Genomic DNA, 25,971 nt, shown 5'->3' with positions numbered 1-25,971 from the left:
TCCCGGAAGCTCCGATGGGTCCTCGCCTGCGGGTCAGGGGTGAGAAGTGGGGGCGCTGAGCGGACCCCGGCGAGTAACTGCCCGAGTTCCGCTCTCCAGCGGCGCGAGTCGTTAGAGACCAGGTTAGATCTCGGCCGAGGGCGCTGCGGGACTGTGCGGGGCTGTGTCGGGAATCTCCACCCTCCCCGGCTGCGGGGCTTCCCTCTCCTGGGCCTGCCATTGGCCGCGCGGGAGGCTGGGGGTCCCTGCCCCCTCGCGACTCGGCTTGGGGTTGCGGCCGGAGCCCTGCCCTTCTGTGCCCTCTGTCCAGGCGAGGTCCGACTCGGGTTACTGCCGCCGCTAAGCCCCCTTTTCCTGGAGCTTGGCTCGGAAGCGGGGTAGTGTGTCGTCTCGGGGATGGCAGGGCCGCTTTCTAAAGCAGCGAGGTGCTTTAGCATCCATTTCTCCTCCTCTGAGCTCCGAGACGCTCGGAGGCAGTTTGGGCCTCCCCCCCCTGTTGCTGTGAGGAAGCTGAAGCTCTTGTGGAAGTCCTTCCAGGCAACACGGCTCCCTGAGGGGTGGAATTGTGATTGACACTCAGGTCTGGGCTCCCCAGGGTTGCACCGAAATCATGAGGAGAGCGTTTGGCGACGGGGAAGAAACTGCAGGTGCAAGAAGAGGGAGCTGGTGTTTCTGAGTGTGTTCTTCGTGTGCGGCGTTATGCTTAAGTTCTCTCTGTACTTACTCATCCTTTGAAAGGGGCACGGTAATAATACACTCTCGTTCCTGGTGTAGGGGACTGAGCCTCAGTGATGATACACGGCTTGTTCAGTGTTAATGATTCAGTAGACACTTCTCAGGTCTCTTTCAGCTCTGTGTTGTCCCCCCCCCCCCGCCCCCCACACACAATAGATTTGGTTCCTGTCCTATTCAAACTATTATTCTGATTCTGGCATTTCAGGAAGTGAGATTTCTCTTTTTTCTTAGTCTCTTCATTCTTTGCCCATTGTCCCATTTGTCTTACTCCTTATCAGCATCCTGTTTAGAAATTAGTAGTTGCGTAGATTCAGCCCTGACTCTTAACTCCACACTTCACTTTTTTCTTTCCAGGAGGAATATGGGGATTGTGTTCCTTGGTATGAAGTTCATGGATTTAGGTTAAGAGGCTGGCCAGAAAACTTGCTAGCTTTTACTTTGTGAGTGATCTCTTTATTGTTGCTCTTCTTTCATATCTTACCTAAGTTTCTGTTTTTTTTTTTTTTTTGTTTTTTCCCCCCCTCTCCAGGAAGACAGCTACCATCTGGTGCCAAGATGTCAGGAATTGGAAATAAAAGAGCAGCTGGAGAGCCTGGCACATCCATGCCTCCGGAGAAGAAGACAGCCGTTGAAGATTCAGGGACCACAGTGGAGACAATTAAGCTTGGAGGTGTCTCCTCCACGGTATGTGGAAACAGTTCTATGAGAGCGTGCTTTTCTTTTCTCAATTACAAGCTGAAAGTAAGAATTCATGGAAGCCTTCTGGTCTAAGAAAAATTTATTTGAAAAGAGGGAAATAAAACTGGAAGAAGTAGGTGAAATGATGTGGTCAGTTCTGAAAAGAGTATATTGACGTTTGATCTTTATTTTCAAAGGTATGCTTCTGATCTCTGGAGAGTGTGGTGCCTGATACACATCGATTATAGGCATTTAACAGTGGGAAACTGTACAGTCATTTTTCATTCACTGAAAAGTTAGGTGCTAGGTACTAAGAGGCGGTGTTCCAAAATCACTGAGAGAGTTGTGATGGGTCACAGTCTGAGGCCGGACTGCCTGGAATTCACTCTCAGCACTAACACTTTCTAGCTGCATGGCTTATCCTCCCTGTGCCTCTTCTCCATGTCTATAAAATTTAACATGGTACCTGCTTCATTGGGTTGTTGAGATGATAAAATGAAAGAGCCCCTGTAAAGGGTCGAAATGTTACCTTTAATATGGTAAGTACTCCTCCATATATGTGAGCTATTAATAATAATTATTGGGCTAGGTATTATGACTATCATGGTGAATAAGATAGATACTGTCCTTGCTATTATGGAGTTGACAGATTCATTAGACTGTTCTACACCAGAAGCTTAGAGTAATGTTATATGTCCATTAGACATCAGAAGTTCACTATAATAAGTGTGAATCTAGATTAGGAGTCTGTATTCTGAAACTCAGCCATGGGGATATGGTGTTAAAATGCTACATTTGTATAGCTTATGAAACCACATCTCTTCCTTATTTGAATTAGGCTCAAGATGAGAGAGAAAATGGGAACATTCAGAGTAAATAGTTGATGAAGTGTCATTTCTGAGTCTGTCTGGGGTTCAACTACTCTGTACTGCTGCCAGGAGGTGATTTTGTCTTAATAACATACTGAATCACGTTATGCATCCCAAGGACATTTGCTAATTCAGTAAATATAAATATTTGTTGAACATCTGTTATTTCTAAATACTATGCTTTACACTGAAGACAACCCCTGGACTTCAGTTTGTTAAGATGGCACTGCCAAGAGACCAGACTGTTCTAATATTTATGAGTGGGAGATGTGATGTTCATAGGGATAAATAGCCATAGGCTCTAAGGGAAGCAGACAGGATTCATCCCAGTTTGGACATTATCCACAAGTCATTAGAAGGTCTTAAGCAGGAGAGTAACATGCTCTGACTTCTGCTTGGGGAATAGATTGTAGAGGAGCAAGATTTAGAAGTTGAAACGTTAGCAGAATTGTTCCCTCGTTCCTTTGCCCTCTTCTCCTTCCCATTATGGGTGGGGAGTTGGGACATATCTCCTCCACTGATTCCTGCCCCAGTTGGTTGAAGGTTGCCTTTATAGGCAATATCTCTTCTTCTGCACTTCAAGGTTGCTGTAGTGAGCCAGCTGAGATTGTGGAATAAAAGTTGAAAAGATTCCAGGTGGCTTGAGGTGGGAACACTGCCTGTATGAATGGAGCTGTCCACCACGGCTGTGCTGAAGTCTGGGAGACTGACAGGACATGGCATGGGGAACAAAAGTGTCCACTACAGGAGACTGTTGCAGTAATCTTTTTTATTTATTTATTATTATTTTTTTATTGGAGTTCAATTTGCCAACACATTGCAGTAATCTTGATGAGGGACACCATGGTTGCATGGGTCACCGTGGAGGTAGTGTTGACGAGATTTGCTGATGGAGTGGATGAAGTTTATGAAATCCCCGAATTTGGAAGTATAGACTGTCCACTTACTGAGCTAGGGAGAAGTAGGAGAGGAGCATACTTTCTGGGAAGCTGTGGAGGATGAATCAGGAATTTGATTTTTGATATGCAAGTTTGGGATACTTATTAAACATCTGAGTGGGTAGGTGGTTGGATACTATAATCTGCAGTCTGAGGAGGAGAGGTCGGGGTAATGCTGTACATTTGGGAGGAGGTATTTATTTATTTTTTTTCTTTTTTTTTTTTTTTTTTTGGGGGGGAGGAGGTATTTAAATCCATGAGACTAGAGGCTCTAAGCGAGTGAAGAGGTTTGATTGAGAACAGAACCCTGAAGCGCTGTGATGTTTTCATTTCAAGGAGATGCAAAGAGACTAACCCAAAGAGACAGAAAATGAAGTAGATGGAGAACAAGAGTGACTGAAGTCAAATGAAGAGAAGTCAAATGAAGAGAGTTTCAGGAAGGAGTTGTTCAGGTGCTGCTGATGGTTTGAGTAGGGGGAGCACTGAGACCTTTGGTTTAGCAGTGGAAGGTTCTCGGGAGCCTGGATAACTGTGTTTATGGAGTGGTAGTGCTAGAAGTCTGATTGGAGTGAGCTGAAGAGAATAGGAGAGGAGAGGAATTAGAGAAAAGAGAGTAGAGACCATGCTTTGCAGGAGTATTGATGACTTTGTCTTTGCAAGACAAAGAAATGGGGCATAAGCCAGAGGGAAATGTGGGGTTTACAGCAGGTTGATTGAAATGATTTGGTAGAGATGATAAAGTTGATGAGGTAGTAGAAAGAGGAGATGGTTGCTGGTGTGAATTCCATGAATAGGGGAGAGAGCATGGGATGTAACATACAAGTGGGGAATTGGTTTTAACTGGGAGCAGGGGCAGTTGATCCATAGCAACAAAGAGGAGCACAGTGGTATGAGTTCAGTTGTAGGTAGGTCAGTAGTTGCAGTTATGAGAGTTAGATGTGGACATTCTCTCCTGATTGCTTCTGTTTCTTTTTCAGTGAAATCAGAGGCGACTCATCTGAGAGTGAGGATGGGGGAGGAAGTGTTGGAGGTTTGAAGAGACAGGAGAAGGTATGAAGTAGTCATCTCGAAGAGGGAATGGACTAGAGAGATCGAGTATTGTTGCTGGGCAGCACTGAGGACCTACCTGACTCTGTGATCATGAGATAAAGTGAGCCCAGGCAGCACTGTACTTTGTTTTGTGGTCACATTCAGCTGCATGGATGTAGGCCTGGAGTAGTGGAGAGTTGGATGATACCAGGGGTGGGGTTTTTACCAGGTAGGTGTGGAGAAGGAGCAAGGATGGAAGAGGTTCTAAAAGGAGATGATTATGACTGATCATGGAATTCAAGTTCAAGAAAGAAAGGGAATGAGGAAGTGAGAGGAGTGAAGGATGGGAAAGATAGAGGACCAATGGATTGTAGGTGTTGGAGAAAGTGAAGAATTGGAGGAATCAGGGAACTAGAGAGAGTGAGCTGGAAAAGTAGGTGGTAATTGTGGAAAATGGGGGGTTTGAAATTCAGCTTATAGAGAGCATACACGTACAGCTCAGGCTAAGAATAAGAATAACAGAGTTTGGTGGCTGAGGGAGGTAGAGGACAAGATCATTGGAGGAAAGGAAGTCAACAACTTGATTTGAGATACAGGAAAGATCATCTGTATGGGAATTGTAATCCATAAGAACCGTGATAGTAGTAGCATTGGAGAGTGATAAGCTAGGTACTAAATCTTAAGGAAACGTGGGGAAGTGATCGGCACATTTATAGACAGCGCAGGAAGGCAGGGTGGCAGGAGGATGCCTGCCTGTTTCCAGCCCAGGGCAGTGCTGGAGAAATGTGCAGGGAAACCGTATTCTCATCCTGGTTTCAGTTAGAGCAAGAAGGGGAAAGGAGGGCTCAGAGAAGAGGTTAAGGATATCTTTTATTAATGGTATTAATAACTATACATTTGGAAAACTGTTTACTAATTTGGCATTTCAAGTGTTTTAACCAAAATGGAAGAAGGAGAATAAAAGCAAAACAGGACATTGGTGCTCTAATTAACAGTGCTTACTTTAAAATATTCATGAACTTCGAGGTAAAGTAAAAGTGTAATCCTTTCCAATCCTTTGTTTCTGTGCCAGGGATCTTCCTCCCTGACCTCTACCCCCCAACTTGTCCTAGGGAAGGAGTTAGGGAGAAAAGTTAAAGATACTGAGAGAGGTGTGGAATTACCGATGGAGTGATATTTTTGCAGGAACAGAAGAGAATGAGATCCTGAGCACAAGTTGAGGTCAAGTACGGAAGATAGTGGAGATAGAAGGGATTGACAAGGAAAAAGGAGAGAATTAAAATTCTGGAAGATCTAGATGAGGATTGGTATATGGGGATAAGGGCACAAGGTATCTGGAAAGATAAGATTTTATTCAAGGAATTGAAGATCTCAGTTGTGACAAAGTTACAGATAATGACAGAAGTCCAAGACATGGCCTTTGAAATGTGTGGCTGAAGCACAGTGGGGGAGATACTCACTAGAGTTAAGGAATTCAGAATGCAGCGTAGCTGCTAGAGGATTCGATGGTCTGTCCACATGTGTTAATGTCCACATGTGTATTGCGCTCACTGCATATGTTGCAGGCACTGGGGCATAGAAGGGCCCAGGTGCCGAGGTTCTTGAATGAGTGAAGGGCAGTGCCGAGGAGATGGGTGGCAGCGTTGATCAGGGTGGAAGGTGCTCTGGCTGGACAGTGGAGCCTCACAGGACTTCGTGGATGTCCATGAGAAAGAACAGTGAGATGGGCGAGGTCCAAGTCCTAGTATATGAGTGACATTCTCACTTCCCATCATCGCAGATTCTTTCCTTTTCTTCTGTTCCTACTTCTTATCCAATGATTTGTTGTAAGATTTAAAAAAAAAAAATGAACAGTTTTAGTCATAGGCAATAACGAATTAATGTGACCTTGTTGAATTTAACAGCTGATTTGCCTGATTTCTTTGGGGAGACTAATATAATTGGTTTCCCGGGGCAGGAGGAGCTAGACATTCGAACACTGCAGACCAAAAATCGCAAGCTGGCAGAAATGCTGGATCAACGGCAGGCCATCGAAGATGAACTCCGTGAGCACATTGAAAAACTGGAGCGAAGACAGGCCACTGATGATGCCTCACTGCTGATCGTCAACCGGTACTGGAGTCAGGTAGCTGCCTCGTTCATTTGCTCAGGATTTTATTTGAGCACTCTCTTCATTTCTCAAGTTGTGTTCTTTTGGTTTTTCATAACTGTTGTACCCACCCTTCTCAGTTTGATGAAAACATCCGTATCATCCTTAAACGGTACGATCTGGAGCAGGGCTTGGGAGATCTCCTCACAGAAAGGAAAGCCCTTGTCGTGCCCGAACCAGAGCCGGACTCTGATAGCAATCAGGAACGGAAAGATGACCGAGAGAGAGGTGAATATTTGTAGTGGATCTACCACCACATGCTGTGTGGGTGTTGGAAGTAGAGCTTTGCTTTCAGGATTTCCATTTGAGGCAAGAAAGAAGACTTTGGTATTTCCAGTTTTATCATGTTGACGGCTTCTTTTTTTCCCCTCTGTGTCCTCAGGGGAAGGGCAAGAGCCAGCTTTCTCTTTCCTTGCTACTTTGGCCAGCAGTTCCAGTGAAGAAATGGAATCTCAGCTGCAGGAGCGAGTGGAGTCCTCCCGCCGAGCTGTGTCCCAGATCGTGACTGTCTATGATAAATTACAAGAGAAAGTGGAGCTGTTATCGCGCAAACTAAATAGTGGAGGTGAGGCAAGAACCAGGAGGCTGGGAGAACGGGGAAAAATAAGAGTTCACCTTTGTATGCCGATTTATAGTTTGCAGACTTAACGTATTTATTTTTGATTAGATTCCTTGCAATCTAATTTCCAGTATTACTAGTAATACCTGTAATGTCGTTGCTATGGCATGTTAGTATTTTCCAAGTGTTTCATATTTTGAGGCACACGATAGTCCTGTAAGAAGCTGAGGAAAGCCTAATTCTGAGGAAAGCCCCATTCTATTTATTAAACACTTTTATAATTAGCAAAATTAATTTTATTATTTAAGGAATAACTGTTTCTGGACATTTGTGTAGTACTGACCATTGATTTATTTATTAGTGATAATATTTTAAATATTGGTAATTATTTAAAAAATTTTGTTTGTTAGATACTGAACTTTAATTTCAAAGAGTCAGTTTTTTAAAGATTTGTTTATTTATTTCAAAGATTTATGTATTTGAGGGAGAGTGAGTGAGTGAGAGAGCACAAGCAGGGGGTGGGGCAGAGGGAGACACAGGCTCCCCCCTGAGCAGGGAGCCTGACACGGGGCTCAATTCCAGGACCCTGGGATCATCACCTGATCTGAAGACAGATGCTTAACCGACTGAGCCACCCAGGCATCCCTAAAGAAAATTATTTATTCAAGAGATAGAGTCTGAGAGGTGGGTGGAAGGGCAGAGGAAGAGGGAGTGAGACAATCTTAAGCAGGCTCCATGCCCATTGTGGAGCCTGACTGGGGGTTTGATGTCACCACCCTGAGATCATGACTTCAGTCAAAATCAAGAGTCAGATACCCAGGCATGCCCAAAGAGTCAGTTTTAATATGTTCTTGTTTTTTTTGTTTGTTTGTTTGTTTTTCTCTTATCTCTAATATTTTCAAAAAGAGATGGCTCAGGTTTTAGAGCTCTTGAATGATTTCTGTTTACAAAAATAAAAGAGGGGAGGCTGGGTAGCTTAGGTGGTTAATCGTCCGACTCTTGATTTCTGCTCAGGTCATGATCTCAGGGTCATGAGGTGGAACTCTGTGTTGGGGTCCGCCCTGGGCATGGAGCCTGCTTTAAGATTCTTTCACTTCCTCTCCCTCTGCCCCTCCCCCTTCACACACAAAAAATAAAAAGATAAAATATTATATGGATGGAGAAGTGTCTATTTGAAGTAATTATGTTACTAGTCAGTGTTAATGGGGAACCTTAGAGTTGTATAATACAGTAAAGTATTTGTGCAGTGAGGTTGCATTTTAAATGCCCCGATTTCACATTTTTAATAATCACGGTCTAGTAGTAATATCGTAATTTCTCTGATTGCTATTAAGATGTTTAAACTTTCAGGGTGCCTGGCTGGCTCAGTCAGTTGAATATGTGACTTTTGATCTCAGGGTTGTGAGATCAAGCCCCACATTGGGTATGGAGCCTACTAAAAGAAAAAAAAAAAAAGATGATTAACATTTTATTTCTGAAAGTAATACAGAGAATGTAATGAACCATTGGATGAGCAAATAAGAATTTTATTACTCTAATTTTCTTTAAGGATACTTGGGCTAAATTATCAACAGAATTAAAAAATGAGAGATGTAAAAGACTTGTGCGTATTTGATGGGAAATGGTTTCTTTTGCTTTTCTATAAATGTATTTGTGTATTTAATTATTTGGATAACAGTTTTAGAATATACAGATCAAAAACATTTAAGAGTAGACTACAAAAGTCCTCCCCTTTCACTTCTCAAAGATAATCATTGTAAGCAGTTTATAGTACAAAGCTTCGTGTCCTCCAAGACGTTTGTATTCGTATATTACATCCACTTGTGAGTTCCCAGTTAAACTCTGTCCCCTGATGTATTGCCGCGGCTCACTCTTCTTTGTTTCTTCAGTGTCTAGCACTGTATCCGGTAATCCGGTATCTAGTGTGTGCTTAGTTAATAGTGAATAAGTGGCTATAAATCGCCTAATATAAACTGAGCTGGGTGTTAACTTCTTTTTCCCTTGGCTATACTTGACCAGTTGGATGGTATGGTTAAATCCTAGTAATATGCCCGTGGATAAACCATATGGATTATGGTACATACCATGTGTATATTATATGGAGATAATATCCCATCTGCAGAGGTTATGCCAGTGTTAAACTTGATTTTATAAATGAAAGTCAAGTAAAAAAAATGGCTATATTTTAAAAGGAACTAAAATGACTAGCATACTAAACAGTATTTTAAAATTGTTTTTGATGGCATGCATTTTAAGGTTAGAGTTTAAGTTAAAAAATAAAATAAATGGGACGCCTGGGTGGCTCAGTGGTTGAGCATCTGCCTTCAGCTCAGGGCGTGATCCTGGGATCTGGTTGAGTCCCACATTCGGCTTCTTGCAGGGAGCCTGCTTCTCCCTCTGCCTCTGTCTCTGCTTCTCTCTCTGTCTCATGAGTAAATACATAAAATCTTAAAAAAAAAAAGTTATAAATCGCTGAGCTATTATTTATAGCATAAAAGACAATTGCTGTTTATAAGCTGAACTTGCGAACAGATAAAGATCTATAAAGTATGAATTGTAGCATCAACTATACTTTTTTGGCAGTTCATTTTTTCCCCCATGTTTATTTTATTTATTTGTTATTATTACTATTTTTAAAGATTTTATTTATTCATGAGAGACACAGAGAAAGAGAGAGAGAGGCAGAGACACAGGCAGAGGGAGAAGCAGGCTCCATGCAGGGAGCCCAACATGGGACTCGATCCCAGGTCTCCAGGGTCATGCCCTGGGCCGAAGGCGGTGCTAAACCGCTGAGCCACCCATGCTGCCCCCCCATGTATATTTTATCTTTGGTTCAAAAGAATTGTATTTATCAGCTTATTAATTCACTATTTATTGAGCTCTTACTGTAGTCTAGGCTTTGTTCTGAGTATCTCAAGATATTAAAAGGACTGAAATTAAGCTCCTCGTTCTTAGCTTGGATTATGAACCAGAAGCTTTGAGAACTTTCAGAGCATATGTTTTTTTGACCGTGCTCATGGGTATTCTTATTTAGTAGATGTGGGATGGATCCTAGGGAAGTGTCTAATCTTAAAAGTTCCACAAATGATTCTATAGGCAGTCCTTGTTGAAAACCACGAAACCCGCCACATGACCATCCTGTTCTGTATGGTGTTTGAGTGATGCCAGGGGGGTAGTAGGAGAGACCATAATTTTTCCTCCTGGTAACTGTCTCATTATTATATATCCTGAGAGTATCTCGTTTCACTTGCTAACATTTGGATTTGAGCTATTATATTTGTCACTCTAATTTGAAACATATTAACTTATTGTAATAAGGTCTGTAAATTTATCTACTTTCTTTGTAAATTGTAGTGTACATTTTGGCTTTTGAGCTTCAGGCATGCCCCTTGCATCCTATTCTAGAACATGTTAAATAATTCTAGGCTCTTATGTTTATTCTTCCATGATTTTAGAGGTGCTCATTTGTACAAGGAAATTTCTGCTCTCTGCCCTCCCCTTCTTTGTGTCAACAGAGAGACGTTTCATGTTGGTGTTAATGAATAATAGGAATTTGTGATAGCCTTATGAAATAGAATTTTATTGTTATGAAGTCTAACACTGATGAGAGATCCTCTATCTTGTCTACAGTTGTAAAATGTAGTTTTTTTGGTGATTCTGTCTTTTCCAAATAAAGTTAAAGAATCTCCATTTCTCTTCTCATGGCATTTTGACTTTATAGAAAGGAATGGGAGGTAAGTGACCTTGGCTCTGTGTCATCTTCTACTGAAGCACCAGAATGGCTTATTTCCTTAAGCAAGTCATTTAAGGTCTGGGTACTTTTTTTTTTTTTTTTTTTAAGATTTTATATATTTATTCATGAGAGACACACAGACAGAGAGGCAGGCACAGGAAGAAGGAGAAGCAGGCTCCATGCAGGGAGCCTGACGTGGGACTTGATCCCAGGTCTCCAGGATCATGCCCTGGGCCAAAGGCAGGCGCCAAACTGCTGAGCCACCCAGGCTGCCCAAGTTCTGGATACTTAATCAGTCATTTGAGGATAATAACAACCAGTCTACTTCTTGAAGGTTTTCAGGAAAATAAAGTGAGGTAGCATGTTAACGTTTTGGTGGGATGCATAGTTTTAAAATTTGACACTCTATATGCTAAACTAAAGTGCAGTTCTTCTCCCTCAGATAATCTGATAGTGGAAGAGGCGGTGCAGGAGCTGAATTCCTTCCTTGCACAGGAGAATATGAGGCTCCAGGAATTGACAGACCTCCTTCAGGAGAAGCATCGCACCATGTCTCAGGAGGTACTTAACCCGAAAGGAGAGATAGTACTTCTCAGTGGCCTGTGGCAGACATTGACTCAGAATTTTGAGTACTTTGAAGGTCATCTGTCTGTAGAAAGCCTATTTTTATATTGAAAAGCATACAGAAAAAAAAAAGAAAGGAAAAAAAAAAGTATGCAGGGCAGGCTCTAGTGACCAGTTCTGAGCAATCAAAATCTGAGGAAAGGTTAAGGAGAAAAAATAATCACATGTTTCTTCTAGACGTGTGCCTCTGTTAAACAGACACTTGATGATATTAGTTTTTAGGAATAAATACCATCATATGGGGTTTTTGTGAAACAACACAGCAATCCCCCCAATGATGAATTCTCCCAAATATAAAATATCGTGTACAATGTTATGAGGAATGGGTTGGTAGAAATTTATCTTATAATGGGCAGTAGGAAGTACTGTTGATCACAGCCTGGGAACTTGAGAAATGTGGGTGTTCAATCCAGACTTGGGTAGAAATAGTGCCATGACCAAACCATGTCAGGATTTGGGTATTTATTTATTTATACACAGTGATTGAGATAAAGTGATGATAGCCTTTTAAGATTTTTTTGACATTCCTGATTATTGTTTCAGTTTAGTTCAAAGGATATTGTGCTGAAATTTGACATACTTTAGTTTGGCCACCCATGCCCTTGTGCTTATTATTAGTAAGTTAGTAGTTACCATCTATTTAGTGCCTAGCACTTAAGCACTTGAGTATTATCTCTAATGGTCAAACGGTTCCCATCTTACTGCTAAGAGAACAAAATCAGGAAGGTTGATGAGTGGTCTGAACCCACAGCCAGAAGGTGATCAAACTGTGCTTTGGATGTAGATCTGTTTTACTTCAAAGCCATGTTCTTCATCACACCGTTGTTTTGTAAACTCCAATGCCAAGGTCCATGCTGGGTGTTCTTATGAGAATAAGAAGTTAATTAACACATGTGGATTCTTATAAGCCTTATAAAGGGTTAGAGTAAAGCAGTGCTTATAAATAGATTGGAGCGTAGTAGAAAAACAGAAGAACTGCTGTCATGTTGGAGACATAAACTAGGTGCCACCAAAATGGGAAGGTTCATCTCTACTGGCCCTTTCCCAATCCTCATGTAACATTACGAAGCTGGAGAGTGACGTTGCTTTGCTCAACTGAGCTGATGTCCATTGTGGCTTTTGTGGCTGGCTGCTGATGTGGCCTGTCCGTTGGGTGGAAACTCACCTTCGGTTGTCCACTGGAACGCTTGCATGTTGTTGCCTCCAGCGTGGCAGTTTCAGGGTGGTTGGGCTTCATACATGGCAGCTGGTTTCTTCCAGAGAATGAATGTCTCAAGAACTTCAGGCAGAGTCTGCATGGCCTTTCAGACATGGCCTCAAAGTTACATAGCATCATTTCTATTGGGTCACTAAAGTTGACCCAGATTTAAGAGGAGGGGACTGTGCCACCACCTCTTGATGGGAGGACTATCACAGATTTTTGGGACCATTTTTTAAAACCAACAAAGGGTAAGTATAGATTAATGTGAACATGTAATAGTTTTGTAATTAAAGTTTTCATGATTGTAAATGACCCAGAAAGGTTAAAAATATCTGATTTCATTTTTATACTCATGCATTGGGAAGAAGCTGAAGGAGCTTCTATTTAAATTTTGTTTACAATGATCCATAAACGAGGATTAATTTTGTGAAATTTGAGATGTAAGATAGTGACGGAAGGTATTGCTTTTCTGACTCCGTATTATTTTGGCTTTCTCTTTCTGGATGCCTTGTCTTTGGGATATAGTTCTCCAAGTTACAGAGTAAAGTGGAGACAGCCGAGTCACGAGTGTCTGTCCTAGAGTCCATGATCGATGACCTGCAGTGGGATATTGACAAAATTCGAAAGAGGGAACAACGACTCAACCGACACTTAGCAGAAGTTCTCGAACGGGCAAGTGCTGTTTCATTCAGAGCTTAGGAACTAAGATCATTTTTAAGGAATCTGCTCAGAAAGGGTGGACTTGGGTAGTAGTACCTGGGGGACAAAATGGACTCTTTAAAAGTACTTTGGTGATCAGACTGAAATCTTAGGGCCTCTTCTCACTAAAGAATCTTTTTCCTTCCTGTAGGTGAATTCGAAAGGTTATAAGGTCTATGGAGCCGGGAGCAGTCTCTATGGTGGCACAATCACTATCAATGCCCGGAAGGTAAAATCGGTGACTCCCTCGGGACACATTTTTGAACTAGTGTCAGCTGTCGTGCTATGTACTTAGGAGTTCACAAGTGGCAGAGTGGGGTTTTGATGGAAGAAGGGGTTGGTGAAGGTGGAAGCTTAGGAATGGGAGTGATTTAGAAATTCTTTTTCTTTATGCTTGTTTTGCAATTTTCCTGCTTCTCTCCAGTTTGAGGAAATGAATGCAGAGCTGGAGGAGAACAAAGAGTTGGCTCAGAACCGTCACTGTGAGCTGGAGAAACTTCGGCAAGACTTGGAGGAGGTCACTACGCAAAATGAAAAGCTGAAGGTAGGAGACACCTTTCTGAAGGGCCGTGAAATGAATCTTCTCACTGATCAACTCACATACATACCGGTCAGGCCTCATAACTTATGAGGGAAAAGAAAAATGTGAGTTTTGGGGCACCTGGGTGGCTCAGTGGTTGAGCCTTTGGCTCAGGTCGAGGTCCTGGGATTGAGCCCCACATCAGGCTCCCCATGGGGAGCCTGCTTCTCCCTCTGCTTATGTCTCTGCCTCTCTCTTGGTGTTTCTCACAAATAAATAAATAAAATCTTTAAAAAAAAAAAAAAAAAGAGGGCAGCCCAGGTGGCTCAGCAGTTTAGCGCCACCTTCAGGCCAGGGTGTGATCCTGGAGACCCGGGATCGAGTCCTACATCAGGCTCCCTGCATGGAGCCTGCTTCTCCCTCTGCCTGTGTCTCTGCCTCTCTCTCTCTCTCTGTCTCTGTGTCTCTCATGAATAAATAAAATCTTTTAAAAAAAATGAGTTTTTTTGGCATACCAATTTATTTACTTATTTGTACCCTGCCTTGTTCTGGAAAGTAAATTATTATTATTATTTTTTTTGGAAAGTAATTAAAACAGTCTACAAAGATGTATAGACTGAGCCAAGGTGTCCTAACTTGGAAATTGTTGAGAAAATTGAGGAGTAGGGTAAACTGGGGTGATGATCCAAAATGTATTTAAAAAAATGTGGCTTGTATACAAGATATATGCATAGAGCACTTATACCCCATAACAGGGTCAGCTATCACATACAGTAGTGGCAAATATGGGTCACAGAATTTGGCTCTGCAGTACCTAGATGTCAAAACCGAGAAGGAAACATGATCAGTAATAGTACCTATTGGTTCTCCAACCTGCCTGTTAGAATTTTCTCTCCCCAGGTTCTTGGAGGGCGGGAAGAAAGTAGATCCTGAAAGTCTTCCTATCCCTCTTTCAGTAATAGCCACGTGTCTTTTATAATTTGATTTGTTTCTAGGTAAATACAGGAATAAATATGTTTGAACTGTACAAACAAAACAAAAAACCCAACCTGAGTTAAATCAGTTAAAGTTTTTTCATAATTAAAGCAAACCATTGCTTAAGAGAAGCATAACTTTTTTTGATACAATGTCAAAAGTATATTTCTCTGTGACTTCTCATAAATAGAACCAAGTTAAAAAAAAAAAAAAAAGAACCAAGTTAGTGACAGGGGTCCTCAACTATGTTTTAAGAATTAAACATCTTGGCAAATTTCATAAGGTTTCTCTGTGTCCCCACATCTGATAGATTTCACAGGGCTGTAAGTTGGTACATGTTGTAAATCATATCAATTAACACAGTTCTTGGGTGGAGAATACAGGTACCTGGTGTCACCTCTTGGATGGTCAGATTTAATTTGATATAGATTTTACCTAAGTGGAGGAGTGGGCAGAAATAATCCATAATCTTCATAAACCTTGTCTGAAATTACACAGACCTCATAGTGTTTAAGGTTTTATTTCCTGTCTAGCATCTAGGGCACAGACGCTAGCTTCTGATGTTTTTGGGCCCTCCTCAGGTGGAATTGCGGAGCGCGGTGGAGGAGGCAGTTAAGGAGACTCCGGAATACCGCTGTATGCAGTCACAGTTCTCCGTCCTGTACAATGAGAGCCTGCAGTTGAAAGCGCACTTGGATGAGGCTCGGACTCTGCTTCATGGCACCAGGGGGACCCACCAGCGCCAAGTTGAGCTTATTGAGGTAACAGCCTTGCTTTGTCTTCTGTATATAAGCTCTTCTGCCTCATAAATTCTATAATTTTACCCTCTCATAAGCAATTATCTCTCATTCGGCAAACATGTTTAGAGTGGTCATAGGCCTTTGCTCTGCCGGTTGGTGGGCATCCTGCCATCAGAGATCAAACAGCCTCGCGGGGAGAGTAGTGTCCATTAGAATGCAGAGTGGGACAACGAGGCATACTTAAAACAAGCAGTGATAAAGGAGACGGAGCATCTGATTTGAATGCAGAACCTTCCTGATACAGCTTGCCAGAGTAAAGTGTGAATCTTAAGTTCCCTGGTAGTAAACTTAAGTACAGGTTTTGTATAAAAACGGGTTCACTGGTAGAAAAAATAGAAGGGCATTCCCAGCAGTGAGAGGAACAGATTTAAAAATAGCTGAGCATGGCTTGGAGCCTTATGTGCATGGGCAAAAATAGTGGGTAGAAGCTGCCTCCCCATTTATAAGCCATTATAGTGTGTCAGGGCAAATGTAAATACTGGGTTTTTTTTTTAGGCAGAAACTTTTATTCATGTGTTTACTTCTGTACTTTCCATAGTCCTTAAGGTAATGTTTGTCATAGTTGGTCTTGTACTGTATGTCTGGCAAATGAATTGAATTTGATGTATCTTACCATACATACGTTTATATCCTGTTTTACCACTTAGTACTTCTAGTAAATTACAACATTCTCACAGGTAGTGGCTATTTCCCTTGTTTAATATCTTGCCAGTTCTCAAGTCAGTTTTTGTAGCTAACTGGTACTCATTAAATGTCAACTAAATTGGAACATTGTAGAGTAATCCCTCTGAGTATTTCTTTTTTTTTTCTTCTTAGATCCTTACTGGTCAAAATTAGGAAACCTAGTAACAATATGATGGTGTTTCCACATTTGGATAAGAATTTTTGATTGCTTCCCTTTTTGTGTGTAGCGAGATGAAGTTAGTCTTCATAAGAAGCTGAGGACTGAAGTGATCCAGCTGGAAGATACACTGGCCCAGGTCCGCAAGGAGTATGAGATGCTGAGGATAGAATTTGAGCAGACCCTTGCTGCCAATGAGCAAGCAGGTATGATTATCCTTGCTCCACCCTGCAGTTTGCTACACATGCTTCCCTTAAAAAGCATAATGTGGTCACCCGAATTTGTTAGTATTAAGTGGAGCTCAGATCCTGTAATTCAGTTTGGTTCACAGCCTGGGTGTTTGTTTTGCAACTCAGATTAGCCAATTTTGTTTTCTTCTTCTGAGAAGGAATCTGTCTTTTGGTAATTTTCCCTGTTTCCCAGAGGTCCCTGATGTGTGCTGCACTTTCTCTCCTTGTGCCTTTGCCCTTAATCTCAGTTCTTCATAACATTGCTATTGCTGTATTTAAGGCCCCATAAACCGGGAGATGCGTCACCTCATCAGTAGCCTCCAGAATCACAATCACCAGCTGAAAGGGGAGGTCCTAAGATATAAGCGGAAACTGAGAGAAGCCCAGTCTGACCTGAACAAGGTAACCAGGAGGGGTAGAATCAGTGCTGTCTGCTGTTCTGTTTGTCAGGCTGGTCTCGAGGGAGGCGAGTAGTGTGGTTACAGTAAGTGGTGTGCTTCTTTTCTGTCTTTGTCTCCCAGACACGTCTGCGCAGTGGCAGTGCCCTCCTACAGTCTCAGTCCAGTACCGAGGACCCAAAGGATGAGCCTGCAGAGCTGAAGCAAGATCCTGAGGACGTACCTGCCCAGTCCTCCGCATCAAAGGCATCTCAGGAGGAGGTCAATGAAATTAAGTCCAAACGGGACGAGGAAGAAAGAGAACGAGAAAGGAGGGAGAAAGAGAGGGAGCGAGAAAGAGAGCGGGAGAAGGAAAAGGAGAGGGAACGAGAGAAGCAGAAACTGAAAGAGTCAGAAAAAGAAAGAGACTCTGCTAAGGATAAAGAGAAAGGGAAACATGACGATGGAAGGAAAAAGGAAGCAGAAGTTATCAAACAATTGAAGATTGAACTCAAGTAAGAGAATTTAGAGTAACTGTTTCTGACTCACAAGCTGAGGTTAGGACATCATGCACGAAATGTTTGGTTGATGGCGTGGGTTATAGAGTGTTGTAATATTTCAGGTGTAACTAAACGTACAATTAATTGTGCTCTCAATCCTTAATCAGGTGTACAATCCTTAGTACAGGTGGCTTGCACGGGCTGTTGCGTAGTCTGGGTCAGTCGTCAGGTCTCAGTAAACCCTCCTTGTGTAGCCTTGTTCTTCATGAATCCGAGTCAAGGGACAGGATGTCATGCTTTAAGCGATACAAGAATTAGTGAAATTAACTGCTTGGGGATTGCTACCCTGAACTGTAATTTAAATCATATTAGGTTGAGTTTGTATCACTAGAACTTGAACAATGTTGATTTGTTTGCCTGGCAGTTAACTAGTTTGTGTATGTATCAGATTATTTTAAGAGCTGTCTTAGGAGGTTTACCCCTGCGAGCATTGAAATGGTAAGACAATCCTGTTGGTTAATGAAACACCAGCGTGACTTCACATGCTGCCCCTTCTCTTCCTGCATAACCAGTAACTTGTCTGGGAGAACTAGTTATTTCTTGTTTCCTGTTGGTTGTGCCTTTATTGATACTTGGATTTGAAGGACAGCTGAGCCCAGAACATTTGAACTTCTTCGGTATATAAAAGTATAGTAAAGAGGTTTGATAAATTAGTAGATGAAGATTGAGTCTTCAGCTGATGGCTGATCACTGCACTATTGAATCTAGTTTTCTACTCTTTTTTTCTGCCATTCTTTCCTCTTGATCTCTTTAAGTTAAATGTTTTTTTCAAATGTATCAGAATCCTCTGGGTGGCTTATTTAAAGTATATTCCTGGACCACATCACAGACCTGCTGAATCTCAGTTTCTAAGAGTAGGGCCCCAGAATTTTACATCTTTAATTAGGGCCACAGGCATTTATTTTTATAGCTTTATGTTAGAGAACTTAGTCTGAAGGGAGAAATGATTCCATTATCCAGCTTGCTTTTCTTTAGTTTCTGAGTATATCCACAAGTCTCCCATTGGGTCTGTGCAGAAGATTTATCTTTTAGATCTGTGATATAAGGTGTAAATGGAACTGTTGTAAACTATTTTGCTCAGTTCCAGTTTCCCTTGCTCTGATCTCCTGTGTTTTCTCATTACACCCTTCCCCTCCCCCTACTACCCTCATCATAGGAAGGCACAAGAGAGCCAAAAGGAGATGAAACTATTGCTAGATATGTACCGCTCTGCCCCAAAGGAACAGAGAGACAAAGTTCAGCTGATGGCAGCTGAGAAGAAGTCAAAGGCAGAGGTAATCTAGTCTGCCATTACCTGTCATTCTGGTTACAATCTGTATTTGTGGGATTTTCCTTCACATTTCTGAAGGATGTAGTTTCTTTCTTTATCTTTAAAGTCAGTGTTTAAAACTCAGCGGCGTTTTCTTTCCTTTCACAGACCATCTAAAATAAAATAGATTTCTGTATTCTCCACCAGGTAGTAAGGTATTTCACAATTTCTGGGAATAGGAGTAACCTTTTCAGACTTTTTATTCCCTCTTTCCCATTAATGATTTCCCCATAAATCATTGTTACAGTGAGTTTCTTTTCTGATTACTTTTGGGAAGAATGTCTTAGTTTCTTACAATTTGGAGGCCTTAAAAAAAAAAAGGTGAGAACCACTATCCTAAAGAGAGGTACACGTGCATTTCTCACCAGTGTTCCTTATACAAGTGTGTCACGTTGGAACGAAGTGGAGTTACATCAGTGTTGTGCTGTGGTGGACCAGTATATCATTTTTCTCCCTTTCTAATTCTGTCAAGGTACTTTTGGTGTTGGGGGCCCTCCATTTGCACGTGATTAATTGATTTTTGAAGTTTTATTACGGTTTTTTCTTCTTGTATGTGTGATTCCTTACTTCTCTAGTTGGAAGATTTAAGGCAAAGACTCAAGGATCTAGAGGATAAGGAGAAAAAGGAGAACAAGAAAATGGCTGATGAGGATGCCTTGAGGAAGATCCGGGCAGTAGAAGAGCAGATAGAGTACCTACAGAAGAAGCTGGCCATGGCCAAGCAGGTGGGCACACTCTCTTCATTTAGTTAGGTTTTTAAGTAAATGTTACTTGACAAGTTATTGACAGTGCAATTTTCTTTCATTCCATTTTTTTCTTTTTCATGAATACGTTTTTCTCCTATATGTACATTCGTTTTTATATTGAAGTCTTTCATTCTTTATTATTTTGTTTTATGTATTTGTGAGGCAGGAAATTTACTTTTATTTTCAAATGGATAGCCGGTTGTTCAAACATTGTTTATTGCGGGATCTATCCTTCCTCTGCTGATCTGGAATCAGGGATATAGTGAGTACAAATGAAAAAATATATATCATGTAAGGTTTTATGTATGTTATGATCACAAATATATGAAACTAAGAAAAAAGAACTGTAGAGATTTTTCTTCTCACAATGAACATATTTCTTTTTTTTTAAGTCCCCATGAATTTTATTGATTTTCAATATTAAAGATCCCAAAAATGGAAAAGCTATGTATGTACACTGTGAGGAACATCTTCACTGCGTCTAAAAAATAGCAAAATGGCAAAGTGAAGGAGTTTTAGTGGTGATTTGATCATTAAGTACCTTGAGAAGAGGAACTTTATTGGAACCTCTATGCATTCTTTTTATAAAAAGTGGGCTTCGGCTTTTCTTAAATTTGGTGATTGCCAATTTTCTCTCCTTTGCTCTTTTTTTTTTAAAAAAAAATTCTTATGGGGAAATTGTACTCTTAATAGGTTCTAGTAGCAGTGGAAAGGCACATGTATTCTTATATAGGATAACTCATTATCTTAAAAATATGTTAATTCTCTGTAAGTTAATGTATGAATTTAATATGATCCTAGTAAAAATACTGATTTTTGGTAGTAGGCAGACCAGTATTAAAGTACATGTGGAAGAGTAAATAAGAGTGGCCAGTAAAACTGAACAAGAAGAGCAGTAGGGTTGAGGGGTGGCCGTTCCTATCAGATGTAAAAACATGAAGTTTTAGTAGATAAAATAGCTTGAGGCTAATATAGACTGTTAGGACTGAATAGAAAGTCCAGAAAGAGACCAAAGTACCTATGTGTATTTAATATGTGCCAGAGATACAGTTTAAAGTCAGTGAAGGAAAAGGAAGACTATTAAATGTGGTAGGGCAATAAGAAACAATAATACTGGAAAAAAGTTGGTTGTATACTCAGACACTTTTATACTAGGATAATTTCCAACTGGGTTATAGCTGTACTTTAAAGAAGTTAATCCACTAAAAGAAAACAGACAAATTTCTTTATAAATTTGGATGGGGGAATCTTTTTAACTGTTAATATAAGTCTAGAAAATATGAAAAGAATTGATAATTTCAACTTATGAAAGAAGCCCACAAAAATTCTACCTGGCAGAAACCACTGTTAGCAAAGCCAGAAGATAATGACAAACAGGCAAAAAATATTTCTGACTCTTAGCATAAAAGGGCTTATCTTTCTTCAAGAAAAACTCCCCAGAAATGATAGAGAAGAAAACCCAACGCCCTAATAGAAGAATAGGCAAAAGATAAGACTCGTTCACAGAAAAGGACACAGATGGCTCTTACACATCTGAAAAGATGTCCAGTCTCCTCTTAACACAAAATGTAAGTTGAAAAATATTTTAGATACTGTTCTTCACCCATCAGATTGTTGTGCAGTACTGTTGGAAAGTCTAGTTAAATTTGATATTTCAGTTGTGGGGAAATCATGAGAAAATGTGAAGGCTTCGCGATAGAAGTTCACTTCACCAACTGCTACTTGATCATTTTGCTAGATTAAGTATGGTATGTGTAAGCTTTGTCTACTTTGTGGATACAGATCACCCAAGCATCAGACCATCAGTGCCAGTAGCTTCAGATAATAAGGGCTTCTTTTGTATTCCTAGGGCTAACCTAAGTGACAGAACTAAGCTTCTTAACACTGAGTCGCTCTGTCACTAGGTTAATTTATTTTTGAATGAACACTGGGAAAATTTAGTTTCCAGTGCTCATTTCTTTGGAGCTAAAAGATTTTATTAAAATGAAGGTTCTTTCTCCTTATTTTAGGAGGAAGAGGCACTCCTCTCAGAGATGGATGTTACAGGCCAGGCCTTTGAAGACATGCAGGAGCAAAATATCCGTTTAATGCAGCAGTTGCGGGAGAAGGATGATGCAAATTTCAAGCTCATGTCTGAGCGTATCAAGTCCAATCAGATCCACAAGTTGCTCAAAGAAGAGAAGGAGGAGCTGGCTGACCAAGTTTTGACTCTAAAGACTCAGGTAATTCAAATAAAGCTTTCCAGAATTCTGTTGAAGTAGGGCGCTTTCTACGTGAAAGTATACCTTAATGATTATGTGGCATTAAAAAATAAGAAAAAACCCTAAGAACTACATGTACCTTGTAAGCATTCTGGTAAATAAATTATACATCTTTGCAAGGGAGTACAGTGTAGCTGTTAAAACAAATATGGATCTGCTAATATGGAAGATATTATCCTTAAGTGGTTTATTATCCCTTTTATGTTAGTAATGTGTACGTTTTGTGTATATGTGTGCTGTGCATTTTTACAAATTTCTGGAAGGCTGCATGAGAAACTGAGAGTGGTTACCTGATTATCTCTGGATATTGGGATGAGAGCCTGTGGGTGTGTGACTTTCATGTTAATTTCACCTTGTATGTGAATTTCAAGAAAAAGGCTGCTTTAGAACTTCTAGCCATTCTGAAAGATACACATGGCCTTTATTGGACCTGTAATTTTCATGGTCTAGTATGAATTGCCAGGCTTTGAGAATTAGTATGTTCGAAGGAGATGAATTTTTGTAAATGGAATTCCCTTTGCTTTTGGCAATTTGAAAGAAGAATTTTCAGTGGTTTCCTAGACTCCTGCTTGAATCATCAACAATGAATTTTTAACTTTTTTTTTTTTGTATGAAAGGTGAAGTATTGTGCTCTTGCATATATTTTGAAGGGTTCATAGGTAAAGACAGTGATGGTTTGAGATTTCTAACAGACTCTTTTTGTGGGCCTACGGATTAGCAGCACCTAGCAGTTAATTGTTTTTTTCTTTCCTGTTTGTGTTAAAAATCTGATTTTCTTTTTCAAAGGTTGATGCCCAGTTACAGGTAGTAAGGAAATTGGAAGAGAAGGAGCATCTGTTACAAAGCAACATTGGCACAGGGGAGAAGGAACTGGGTCTTAGGACTCAAGCCTTAGAGATGAATAAACGCAAGGTATGATTGCTTACACTGTAATCTAAAGTGATGATTAATCTCAGGGGAGCAAATAAGTAGGACACTGATGAAATTACAGGTTCACTTTCTTCCTTGGACCAGGTTAACATTTTGCCTCACTAGAAATAAGATGATGCTATTTGTATGTCCCACCTAGGCGATGGAAGCAGCCCAGCTGGCAGATGACCTCAAAGCGCAACTGGAATTGGCTCAGAAGAAGCTACATGATTTTCAGGATGAGATCGTGGAGAACAGTGTCACCAAAGAAAAGGATATGTTTAATTTCAAACGAGCTCAGGTAAGAGCAGTTGTGTTTTTTTTGCATTTCACCTTTTAGGTATTTTCTGGGCTCTGGAATTTTATGAAAGAGTCATTGGTCTGATGTATGTCATTTTCTACTTGATTATAAGTTCCTTAAGTGAAGAGACCAAGTCTGTTTTCTTCACTGCCATACCCCTAAAGCCTATCCTGATACCTAGCACCTGGTGGGCATGAAATAAATACTAATTAATGGAATGAATTGGTGAATTTGTAAAGTAGCAATATACCAAATTAGAGGATTTTAAAGTTCTGTAATTTTTCTATTTTAGGCATGTCAAATGTTTCTCATGATAACTTTCTATCCTTATCCATACATCTATAAATTATTTTTTTAAAGATTTTATTTATTTATTCAGGACAGACACAGAGAGAGGCGGAGACATAGATAGAGGGAGAAGCAGGCTCCCTGTGGGGAGCCTGATGTGGGATTTGATCCTGGGATTGTAATTTGAGCCAAAGGCAGACGCTCAACCACTGAACCACCCAGGCATCCCACATCTGTAAATTATTTTAATCCAATCTACCTTCAGCTTGAAAAGAATTACCTTAAAGTAGCTTATCTAGTTTTTCAAACTTTTTTTTTTTTTTTTTTTAATAAACTATTTCTATAGAACTAGATTGACAGTAGTTAGGTGCAACTTGAGTTTGGTGATAGGGTTATGGTTTTTGCTCTGGAACAAAAGAAGGTATTTGCCATCTCTAGTTCTCTGCATCTCTAGAAGATAATTGGATTTGGGACACCTGGGTGGTTCAGCAGTTGAGCATCTGCCTTTGGCTCAGGGTGTGGTCCTGGAGTTCTGGAATCCAGTGCCACGTCAGGCTCCCTTCCTGGAGCCTGCTTCTCCCTCTGCCTATGTCTCTGCCTCTCTCTCTGTGTCTCTCATAAATAAATAAATAAAAATATTTTTAAAAATATAATTGGATTTGAAAGGACAGAAAGTGCAAATAAAGCACAGCAGAAAGTTCCAAGTTGGAGCAATTTTTTTTCTCAAAAATGGCAGGTCTAGGAGAGTATTTCTAATGTGTGCTGTGTTACCACAGGAGGACATCTCTAGACTCCGAAGGAAGCTGGAGACCACAAAGAAACCAGACAATGTGCCCAAATGTGATGAGATCCTGATGGAGGAGATTAAGGATTACAAGGTTAGGAAAACTGCCTCAGTGATTTCTTTGTGTGTGTGTGTGTTTTTTTAAGTGGCCTACTAACAGACTGGGAGAATAAATGCTACACTTCCTTACATGAAGGTAACCAGGGGATGGTTTATTTTAGTGGGGAAGTGACACTCTCATCTTAGTGCATACGGGGTTTCCTGGTTGTTTGCTTACATATGATAGCCATTTAAACCTTTACAGTTGATCAGACTCTGACTTTTTTCTTTCTAGGCACGCCTGACCTGTCCATGTTGCAATATGCGTAAAAAGGATGCTGTACTTACCAAGTGTTTTCATGTTTTCTGCTTTGAGTGTGTAAAGACACGCTATGACACCCGTCAACGCAAATGTCCCAAGTGTAATGCTGCGTTTGGTGCCAATGATTTCCACCGCATCTACATTGGTTGAGCCAACCCAAGAGAAGAAGAGGGAATGGCTAGACAGGCACTTCTTCATTAACCACCAAACCTCTACCTCTTCTCTCCTTGACTGTCGCCTGCAGGGCAGTTCGTCTGTCAACTACCTTTCCTTCACAGACTTCACGTCCAGGTTCCCCTCTCTAATGGCTAGATGACTTCAGGGAAAAAGACTGGTAAAGGCAAGGCTTGGGTTTTAGAATGAATTAGAAACAAACAACTCTTATTTGTCTTCCCCGCCAGCTTATTTCTTTCCTGCTTTTAGGTGTCTCAGAATTTTCTTCTTCAGGCTTACCGTATAATCTTGGACTTCCATTCCTCCTGAAGAAGTAAATTGGCATATTTGACATGGAGAAGGGAACAAAGAAGAGTGGAGGCCTCTGGCTGTGTTGGAGGGTCAGGGTGATCTTTTCGAAATAAGCTGTCTCTGGGCACAAACATTTCTTGAGTTGGGTAGTAAACTTTTTGTAAAGTTGGATTATAAAATGGTGTAATTGTGCTACCTTTTCCTGGATGGATTGAAGCCTTAATGAAATTATGTCCAGGATGATTCAGTCCATTTCCTACTTACTAACAGAGTAACTTGTCAAGGTCAGCTGGTTTCCATGTTCAAGTTATTTAAATTTTGAATGTTCCACTCATTAAAAAGTCTTTAAATTTGAGGCCAGAATAATTTCCATTTCAGTAGCCCTTTTGATCTTACAATGAAATCAAGATTGGAGAGGATGGGGAATAGGACTGAGATGATGAAGAGATCTTCTGGGTACTCCAGGAACTTGATATGGGGAGGCCTCAGTGAGCTATGAATTACTCTCCTCTGCCTCTCCAATGGGGATTGCTGTAATCCCTGTTTTCTGGAAGATTCCCTGTAATGTTTCTGTAGGACTTTATACTCCACCATCTTCAATTAAAGCAGGAATCAGTTTGTTTTAGTGTTTGTGTTTTTCTTGAGCAGCAAGTGGTTTGGATTTGGATTTTTACTGTTTATGATGCTTGGCTAGGAGAGCTGGTTGTCCAGCATCGGGGGAATGCAGCCTATGGAATGTTGTGGAAGAAACCACTAGTCCCATGGGATTTATGGGAAATTCCTCTAGCTGAGAACAGCAGAGAGCCCCTTGTCCCAACTAGTTTGAAGTCCCAGCAACAGAGAGAGAGCTAGAGACATTTTGAGGTAATCACCAAAAATAGTGGTGATTTTTGGACAGTGAGGCTTCTAACTACAGAAGAGGCCAATGAATGGGCTCCAGGAATACCCACACATTGTATACAAAATTTTGTTTGTGTTGTATGTACATTCTTCATAGCTTTTTTCAGATTCTCAAAGGAATTTTGAAGCT

The 25,971-nt window shown here is 40.8% G+C and overlaps 1 protein-coding gene across 2 annotated transcripts; it reads left to right on the top strand.

The window, feature by feature from the left end:
* RNF20 (ring finger protein 20) lies at positions 1 to 25,566 on the top strand. 2 transcript variants are annotated; one of them, XM_055302423.1, is made up of 20 exons: positions 1 to 122; positions 1,265 to 1,419; positions 6,207 to 6,374; positions 6,479 to 6,626; positions 6,781 to 6,963; positions 11,133 to 11,251; positions 13,041 to 13,187; positions 13,366 to 13,443; positions 13,639 to 13,758; positions 15,291 to 15,470; positions 16,421 to 16,556; positions 16,861 to 16,982; positions 17,102 to 17,472; positions 18,674 to 18,791; positions 19,402 to 19,551; positions 21,582 to 21,794; positions 22,620 to 22,745; positions 22,903 to 23,043; positions 24,108 to 24,209; positions 24,450 to 25,566. In XM_055302423.1, exons 2-20 carry the CDS (start codon positions 1,291 to 1,293, stop codon positions 24,624 to 24,626), a joined length of 2,928 nt encoding a protein of 975 aa, XP_055158398.1. In that variant the 5' UTR covers positions 1 to 122; positions 1,265 to 1,290; the 3' UTR covers positions 24,627 to 25,566. The 2 variants fall into 2 exon arrangements, with proteins under 2 accessions (XP_055158398.1, XP_055158399.1); XM_055302424.1 differs by lacking the exons at positions 1 to 122; positions 1,265 to 1,419 and adding exons at positions 3,586 to 3,672; positions 4,198 to 4,270.
* Positions 25,567 to 25,971: the final 405 nt, after the last annotated feature.

This window comes from Nyctereutes procyonoides, unplaced genomic scaffold (genome assembly GCF_905146905.1).
Source record: "Nyctereutes procyonoides isolate TBG_1078 unplaced genomic scaffold, NYPRO_anot_genome, whole genome shotgun sequence".
NCBI lineage: Eukaryota > Metazoa > Chordata > Mammalia > Carnivora > Canidae > Nyctereutes > Nyctereutes procyonoides.
The sequence above is the reverse complement of the archived record's forward strand: the minus strand, read 5'-3'. Positions and strand labels throughout refer to the sequence as shown.